The sequence below is a fragment of the Lynx rufus genome, unplaced genomic scaffold, assembly GCF_022079265.1.
Source record: "Lynx rufus isolate CCGP_SWC_20201006 ecotype Redwood Valley unplaced genomic scaffold, mLynRuf1.p SCAF_7, whole genome shotgun sequence".
NCBI lineage: Eukaryota > Metazoa > Chordata > Mammalia > Carnivora > Felidae > Lynx > Lynx rufus.
In genome coordinates this window covers 82,120,326-82,129,518 of record NW_025814889.1, presented here as the reverse complement: position 1 = coordinate 82,129,518, position 9,193 = coordinate 82,120,326, and the positions used below count along the sequence as shown (strand labels likewise).

Genomic DNA, 9,193 nt, shown 5'->3' with positions numbered 1-9,193 from the left:
ATTTCTGCTCTGATATTTGATAGTTCCTTCCTTCTGCTAATTTTGGACTTAGTTCTTTTTCTAGTTTCTTGAGGTGTAATGTTAGTTTTTTCTATTTGAGATCTTTCTTTTTTCTTAATGTATGCATTTATAGTTACAAATTTTCTTCTTAGAATTGCTTTGCTGCATCTTTGCTGCAGTTTTAGAATGTTGTATTTCAGCATTATCTAATTTCTTTTTTTTTGATCCACTGGTTGTTTAGGTGTGTATTGTTTAATTTCCATGTTTCAGTGAATTTTCTAGCTTTTATCTTGTTGATTTCTAGTTTCATACTATTGTGGGTGGAGAAGATAATTGATACAATTTCCATCTTCTTGAATTTGTTGAGAGTTGGTTCTTGGCCAAACATATGATCTATCCTAAAACTGTTCTGTATAAATTTGTGAAGAATGTGTATTCTGCTATTATTAGATGGAATATTCTGTATATATTTGTTAGGTCTAGTCTATTTGGTTTATAATTTAGTTCAAATCTGGTGTTTCTGAAAGATCTCTCTTTGGATGATCTATTCATTGTTGAAAATGAGATATTAAAGTTTTTAAACTATTACTGTGTTGCTGTTTATTTCTTTCTTCAGTTTTTGCTTTATATATTTATGTGCTCTGATGTTGGGTTCATATGTATTTATAATTGTTATATCTTCTTGATGAATTGACCTCTTTATTATAACATAATGACCTTTGTGTCTTGTTAGTTTTTCACTTAAAGTCTATTTTGTCTTATAGAAGTATATCTACCCCTGCTTTCTTTTGGTTTCCATTGCATGGGCGATTTTTTTCTATTCCTTCACTTTGAGACTATGTATTGTCTTAAAGTTTAAGTGAGTCCCTTGTAGACAGTAATATAGCTTTGCCTTTTTTTCCCTTCCCCATTCAGCTTTTTGGTTGGAGAATTTAATCCATTTATATTTAAAGTCGTTATTGGTAGGTAAGGACTCAATAATGCATGTTATTAATTGTTTTCTGGTTGTTTTGTCATTCTCTTGTTTCTTCCTGTCTTGTTCTTTTCTATAGTGGTATGTTTTGATTCTCTTCTGTTTATATTTTGGTGTACCTGGTGTATATTTTTGTGGTTAACATAAGGTTTAACGTAAAACATTTTATAGACATAACTGTCTATTTTAAGCTAATAACAGCTTATCTTTGATCACATACATGAACTATACCCTTTTACTCCCTTTCCAATTTTATGTTTTTAATGTCATAATTTACTTCTTTTATATTGTGTATCCATTAAGAAATCATTGCTGCTGTAGTTATTTTTAATATCTTTGTCATTTAATGTTTATGCTAGAGTTAAGTGATTACCATATCACTGTCTTATAGTATTAGAGTGTTCTGAATTTTACTATACACTTACCTTTACCTTTTATGTGTTTTACATATTCCTGTCTTTTCATGTTATTAGTTACATCCTTTCATTTCAGCTTGTAGAACTCCTTTAGTATTTCTTTTAAGACATATCTGGTGGCATGAACTCCCTCAGCTTTTGTTTCTTGGGTGGGAAAGTCTTTATTTCTATTTCATTCCTGTTGGACAAACTTGTCAGATAAAGTTTTCTCAGTTGGCAGTTTTTTTTTTTCAGCACTTTGAGTATATCTCATTCTCTCCTTGCCTGTAAGATTTCTGCTGGAAAATTGCTTATAGTGTTATGGGGATTCCCTGTTTTTTTTTAAGGTTTATTTATTTATATTGAGAGAGAGAGAGAGAGAGAGAGAGAGAGAGAGAGAGAGAGAGAACAGGCGAGGGGCAGAACCAGAGAAGGAGAAAGAGAATCCCAAGCAGGCACTGTGTTATTAGTGCAGAGACTGACATGGGCTTGACCTCATGAACCATCTCAAGAACCATGAGATCATGACTTGAACTGAAATTAAAGTCAGATGCCTAACTGATTGAGCCACTCAGTTGCTCCAGGGATTCCCTAATTTTTGAGGATTATTTTCTTTTTCTGCGTTTAAGCTTCTTTTTTTGTTCTTGGTTTTATCATTTTGTTATAATGTTTCTTGGCAGGATCATTTTAGGTTGAAATTTTGGGGGATCTATGAGCTTTATGAACTTGGATGTCCACTTCTCTCCCCAGATTTAGAAAGTTCTTAGCCATTATTTATTTACATAAACTTTCTACCTCCTTTCCCCTCTCTTTTCCTTCTGGAACTCCAATAATGTGTAGATTGTTTCTCTTGATGGTATCTTATAATTCATGTAGGCATTTCTTCACTTTTTTTCATTCTTTGTCCTTTGGCTTCTCTGACTGGATAATATCAAGTGAACTGTCTTGAAGTTCACAATTCTTTCATCTGCTTTGTCAAGCTTGATTTTGAGGCTCTCCATTGAATTCTTTGGTTCAGTAATATTTGATTCTAGGTTTCTATTTCTTTGTTGAACTTCTCATTTTGTTCATTCATAGTTTTCCTATTTTCTTTTAATTGTCAATCTGTGGTTTCTTGTAGTTCACTAAATTTTTTAAGATGATTATTCTGAATCTTTGCCAGACAGACCATAGATCTCCATTTCTTTTTTTCTCTTTCCACTTTTTTTTAAAAATTTATTTTGAGAAAGAGAGAAGAGAGCAAGTACACACAGCAGAGGAGAGGCAGAGAGAGGGAGAGAGGGAGAGAGAGAGTCCCAAGCAAACTCTGCACTGCCAGTGCAGAGCCTGATGTGGGGCTCGAACTCATGAACCCGTGAGATCATGACCTGAGCGGAAATCAACAGTGGCACACTTAACTGACTGAACCACCCAGGTGCCCCATCTCTTTCCAAGTTTTTATTTACATTCCAGCTAGTTCATATACAGTGCAATATTAGTTTCAGGAGTAGGCTTTAGTGATTCATCACTTACATACAACACCTGATGCTTATACAAGTGTCTTCCTTAATACCCATCACTTATTTAACCCATCCCTTATGTCCACTACCCCTCCAGTAACAATCAGTTTGTTCTCCATAGTTAAGAGTCTGTTTATTGGTGTACTTCTCTTTTTTCCCCTATGTTCATTTGTTTTGTTTTTTAAATTCCACATATGAGTGATATCATATGATATTTGTTTTCCTCTGACTGACTTATTTCACATAGCATTATACTGTTTAGCGACATCCACGCCATTGAAAATGGCAAGATTTCATCTTTTTTTTATGACTAATGTTCTGTTATGTATGTTATATATGTATATGTATCTATATATCCTGTATCTTTTTAAAACTTTTAAAAAACTTTTTAATGTTTTATTTACTTTGAGAGAGAGACAGAGAGTGAGCAGGGAAAAGGCAAAGAGAGAGGGAGACACAGAATTTGAAGCAGGCTCCAGGCTCTGAGCTGTTAGCACAGAGGCTGACATGGGACTTGAACCCATGAACTGTGAGATCACGACCTGAGCTGAAGTTGGATGTTTAACCAACTGAGCCACTGAGGCACCCCTATCCCACATCTTCTTTATCCTTATCAGTTGATGGATTTCTTCAGGGTCAGTTATTGAAGCTTTATTAGTTTCCTTTGGTGGTGTCACGTTTTCTTGATTATTCATTATCCTTGTGGCCTTGTGTTGGTGTTTGCACATTTGAGGAAGTAGGCACTTCCTTCAGTCTTTATAGGCTGGCTTTGGCAGGGAAAACTCTTCACCAGTCAGCCCATCTAGAGATTTGGGTGGACCATCTGCTGGAGTCCCTTTGGCAGGCAAGACTCTTGTCTGGTTCATCAGGTGGGCTGGACTGGTGCCTGGGTCCATGAGAGTGGGGCTGGGTTCCCTGGGTTGAGCCTTAGTACCTGTCTGTAGTAGTGTTCCTGGGGTCTGGGTCTGTGTGGGTGGGACTGAATCCTGGGTTTGAAGAACTGACCAGGGGCTGGGACCACTGGGATGCGCCTGTGTCTGTGGGCTGGCTGGAGCATGGGTCTGTGAGAGATAGCCTGGAGGCTGGGTACATGGGGCTGGCCTGGTTCTAGGGTGGGCTGGGTGCATGGGTCTGTATGAACTGGTCTAGAAGAAGAGTTATGAAAGCTGGCTTGGTGCTGGTGAGTACCAGTGGTGCATCATCAGTGAAACTGTGCACTAGCTTCACTCTTTCTTTCCCTTGGGAAGGGTGTCTCTGTCAACTGGGTTGCCCAGTCTTGGGGGATGGATGATGGGGGGTACGTGAAATTGCTTTCCTACCCTTTCAGTGTCTTTTCTTATTTCTGTGCTTCATCTAGGTGCTGTAAATCCTTACCTGGAATTCTTAGTTCTTTGAATGTATTTTTGCACATGGGGTTGTTCAAATTGATGCTTCTGGGAAAGGATGAACCCTAGAAATTCCTATACCACCATTTTGCTGCTGTCATTCTTGAATGTTGATAGAGAAAAGAAGAGGACTAAGAGCTGAACCTTGGGATGTGCACTTCAACTTTAAGAGATTGGAGAAGAGATGGAACCGTAAAGGAGACTAAGATGCGCAATCAGTGAGGTAGGAGGAAACTAAGGGAATTGTGTATCTTGGGAGGCAAGTTTATAGAGGAGAAAGTGATTGGTTATGTCAAATGTTGCTGGTAGGTAATGTGAGATGAGGACTGACCATTGGATTAGTAATATGGCAAGAGATAGACCATGGAGATTTTCAATTTCTTACAGCAACTCATTTAAAAAAAGGTTTACATATTTATTTTGAGAGATTGAGAGTATGCAAGTGGGGGAGAGGGGCACAGGGAGAGAGAATCCCAAGCTAAGCATGGAGTCTGACACAGGGCTTGATCTCATGACTGTGAGATTATGACCTGAGCTGAAATCAAGGGTCGGGCACTTAACCAACTGAACCACCCAGGCGCCCCTCTTACAGCAATTTAACTTGTAGTCTCACTTTTATAGCTCCAAAGCCAATAACTTGTAAAAACTGCAAAGAAGTCTGAGAAGGAGTAAGTAGTGAAAGTAGGAAGAAAAACAGAGTGTGATATCTCAGAAGCCAAGGGAAGAAAGCGATTCCAGAAGGAAAGGGAGATATACTGTATAATGCTGCTGTTATGTTACATGAAATGAGAACTAAGACATAGCCAGTGGGTTTGGCAACATTGAGGTTGTGGTTGACCTTGACAGGAGCAGTTCATTCCTGTGATGGCAGAAGCCTGTTTAGACTGGATTTAAAAAAGAATGTGAAGAAGTACATAATGAGTATCCCAACCTTCTGAGAAGTTTTTCTATCAAGAATAACAGGGAAATAGGAGGAAGAGAGAGGAAAGAGAGCTGAGGGGGCATGCAAAGGACCATTTGATTGGTTGTGAACTGTAGAATCCAAGCCAGAGAAGGAGTTATGAGTGTCAAATAATGAATGATGGTAGAATCATTGGGAAGCCATTTGGGGTTGAAGAAGTTTTGGAAAGAAGGAAGGAAAGAGGGAGTGATTTGGGAAGATAGAAAGTTACAGTCATGCTAGGTAGCTTGGAATTGAGGTTTTAGAGGTATTGTAGTTATTGTAAATGATAAAGTCTAGGGTAATAATGTGGGAGTGGGTGGTTAACAAGGCCACTGGAAGTGATGATGTCAAAAATCAAGAGGCCAGAGTCTTGTCTGGATCATCTATGTAGTTATTCAAGTCACCACGAATGGTAAGCAGTTTAAGTGGTAGATTAGAAGTAAGCCAGTTGCTAACATTTCAGTGAACCAAGGGCATTTGAGGGAGAACAAGGAATGGTATAATCTGATGGCATGTGCTTTAAGGGAGCTACAATTTTTTAGGAGAAGGGAGGCAATAATCTGTAAGAGTCAATGGGGAGCAAGAAGGCACATACTCCATCTCCAGCATCAGAAATATGTGGAGTGAAAACAGCCATTGCTTGAGGGAACTGCATAAGAAGGTTTTCAAAGGCTAGGAGGTTTCAGTTAGAGAAGGACTGATGTGAAGAGAATTTTCAGAGGAGAAGTTGAGGATCTAAGGGATTAAAAAAATGACAGATCACTTGGGGGTAATGGTGATAGATAGCTTATAATTCTGGTGGTGGTTAAGGTAGACAAGGAGTAATAACAGGATGCATATAGTCCTGACGTTCTCTTTGGGGAAGGAACATCAATTCCAATTATAACCTCTTCAGGACTTGGTTTCTTAGTCAGTGGGCAGGGTGGCCAGAGCCAGTTCGTGTAATGCCGTTGTAAGTTATAGTAAGGAATTTGGAATTTAAGTAATGAGAAGCCATCAGAGGGTTTTAAGAAAGAGAATGACACGATAAGATTTATATTTTAAAAAGACCAAACCTCAAGAAGCTGTTTTTCTCATTCTGTCTCACTCCAATTTTCATGGCAGTAGTTAGCTCTGCCAAATTTCTGTAGCCAATCCTGTGTCAACTTGGCTGCCATTTGGAAAGAATGTCACATATTCTAGCCTATAGAGTGTTCTCACCTTTGCACACAAGTTCTTATGGTCTTTTGTCCCTTCACGTGTGTGTGAGATCACACTTCTTGGATGCTTTGCAGTTGTTAACTTGTTTTAACCAGTGGATTTTGAGTGGAGCATGTAATTACAGGTTTGAGACATTCTGTGTCTCTGTTTCCTGTTGTGATCCTTAAAGCATGGCACTTAGAGATGGCAGCCTAATAAGCAGATGTGGGAAGAGCACAAGAGCAGAGTTCACTGCTGATCCACATAGGATATATAGGATGAAAGATTATAAACTTTTGTTATTTAAGCCACTGAGATTTGGAGATGTTCGCTACTATAGTGCACCAGTACACCACCTCTCTTAATTGCATTTTAATAGGATTAAAGACTTAAAATCAAATAATTTAATCCTTTGTAATTATTAAAAGATCAAAGATGGGGAATACATTCTTTTAAAAAAGGTATGTGTGTCTCTTTGACTTCTGAAAATTCCTAGATCTGCTTGACTTCTGCTAAATTCCTAGATCTGTCTTGAAATCCAGATGCTTTGACATTATGGCATTTAATTTATGCAAAATGAGATTTAACTTAATTCAAAACTATAGCTATCATCTTCACAAACCTTTCCCCCCTTCTTTTTGTATCATTAAAATTAATGACATTTACTCAATCCTTTTGGATTGAAATTCTGTGCTCCTAAAAATAATATTCCTTCTACCCAGATTTCTCTTTCTCTATTTTTGCTTGTTTGACTTACTCCTACTTGTTAAGACTGAGTTTAAATGGTATCCCCTCTGAAAACATTTATTGACTGTAGCTCAGATTGTGCTACTTTTTCATCTATAAAATAGCCTTAATAATTTCTTTATATGAAAACTTAACAGGTTGTAATTTATTTATTTCCAGGTCCCTCTCACTCGCCTGGAATTTAACTCTTTCTTGGATATGTAGTAAGTTGGCAGAGGGCTTGGTACACAGTAAGCACTCAACCATTAAAGGTTCAATTCTGAAATTCTTTAAAGATTCACAAGCTTTTTGACTATATCCTTGAAGGCTTGCTTTACCTGTTGGTTCCTTAGGGTATAAATGAAGGGGTTCAATAAAGGTGTGACTGTAGTAATGAGTAGAGCTACTCCCTTGTTAAATGTGTTCTTTTTTTTTGCTGAGGGGTTAATGAATGTGAAGAAGCAGCTTCCATAGGAGGGAGAGATCATGGTCATATGGGAAGAACAGGTGGAAAAGGCTTTTGTCCTTTGCTCCCTGAGGGGAGCTTCAGAATAATCCTGATTATGAACATATAGGAGAGAGTCAGCAGTCAGAGTGACCAGTAGGGTCACAGATGCCACAAGAAAGACAACCTTCTTGATGAGGCTTGTGTCTGAACAGGAGAGTTTCCGAAGGGGCTCATAGTCACAGAAATAATGTTTCAGCCTGTTGGATGCACAAAAGTCCTGTTGACTCATCAGAGGGATTAGTGGTATAATAACCAGTAACCCAGCCAGGCAAGAGTAGAGAACCATTTGGGTACAAACTCTGCTGCTCATAATGGCCATGTAATGCAGGGGTTTGCATATGGTCACATAGCGGTCATAGGACATGGCAGCCAGAAGATAAAACTCTGTTGCCCTGAGGAATATTGCAAAGAAATACTGAGTGAAGCAGCCAGCTAAACTGATACTCTTATTCCCTGTTGTGATGCTGATCAGGACCGTGGGAATGAAAATGTTTGTGAAGGACATTTCTAATAAAGAGAAGTTCCAGAGAAAGAAATACATGGGAGTCTGAAGGTGGGAGTCCAGCAAGGTGAGGATGAGGATAGTCAGATTTCTGATGATGCTGAGTAAATAAGCAAGGAACATAAAGGTGAAAACCACCACCTGGAGTTCAGGGACATCTGTTAGACCCAGCAGGATACATTCAGTCAACCTGGTTTTATTTTTCATTGTTGAAAAATTTTGAGTCTGAAGAGAAAAAAGTGATGATAATAAAAGGTGAGAAAGGAAGAGGTGCTCTGAAATGGACAGGTGAAATGTGAAGAGAACAAAGAGTGATGGACAGTGAACTTTTCCTCTGATGACTTGACCCAGACCAGTGGCCCATTTGAATGGTGTTGTATCCTTTCCAGTCTCGTTTGCCCTGTATAGAGAAGTTCTTGCCATTATTTTCCTACATGGTACTCTCCCCAGTGCCAACATGTGGCAAGTCTCTTCCTCACAGGTGATGTTCAGAAAGTTTGTGGAATGAGTTAGAAAAGGAATGCTTCCAGCGCTGCTCCATTCCAGACTAGTTACTATTTTCTCCCCCTGTATTCACTTTCCATACTTCCCATTGATTCTATACATTGCTTTACTTTGTCTACTTAACTTTTCTTAGAATTGCTGTTTTTCCTGAGAACAAACTGAGGGTTGATGAGGGGTGGGAGGGAGGGGCGGGTGGGTGATGGGTATTGAGGAGGGCACCTTTTGGGATGAGCACTGGGTGTTGTATGGAAACCAATTTGTCAATAAACTTCATATAAAAAAAAAAAAGAATTGCTGTTTTTCTTACTCTTTCTGCTGTTTCTTTTTTTCTCATATAATTATAGTAGTCTCTTATTTATTTAAAATTTGTTTTTAAAGTTTATTTATTTTGTGAGAGAGACAGAGTATAAGCGGGGGAGGGGCAAAGAGAGAGGGAGACACAGAATCGGAAGTAGACTCCAGGCTCTGAGCTGTCAGCATAGAGCCCCGTGTGGGGCCAGAACTCACAAACCATGATATCATGACCTGAGCTGAAGTCAGACACTTAACCGACTGAGCCACCCAGGCGCCCCTCTTTTT

The 9,193-nt window shown here is 38.7% G+C and overlaps 1 protein-coding gene across 1 annotated transcript; it reads right to left on the bottom strand.

The window, feature by feature from the left end:
• Positions 1-7,390: 7,390 nt before the first annotated feature.
• On the bottom strand, positions 7,391-8,317 carry LOC124502686 (olfactory receptor 2AP1-like). The gene is given in 3 exon segments (XM_047067411.1): positions 7,391-7,635; positions 7,638-7,690; positions 7,692-8,317. Coding segments are annotated over 3 exon segments (924 nt in total).
• Positions 8,318-9,193: the final 876 nt, after the last annotated feature.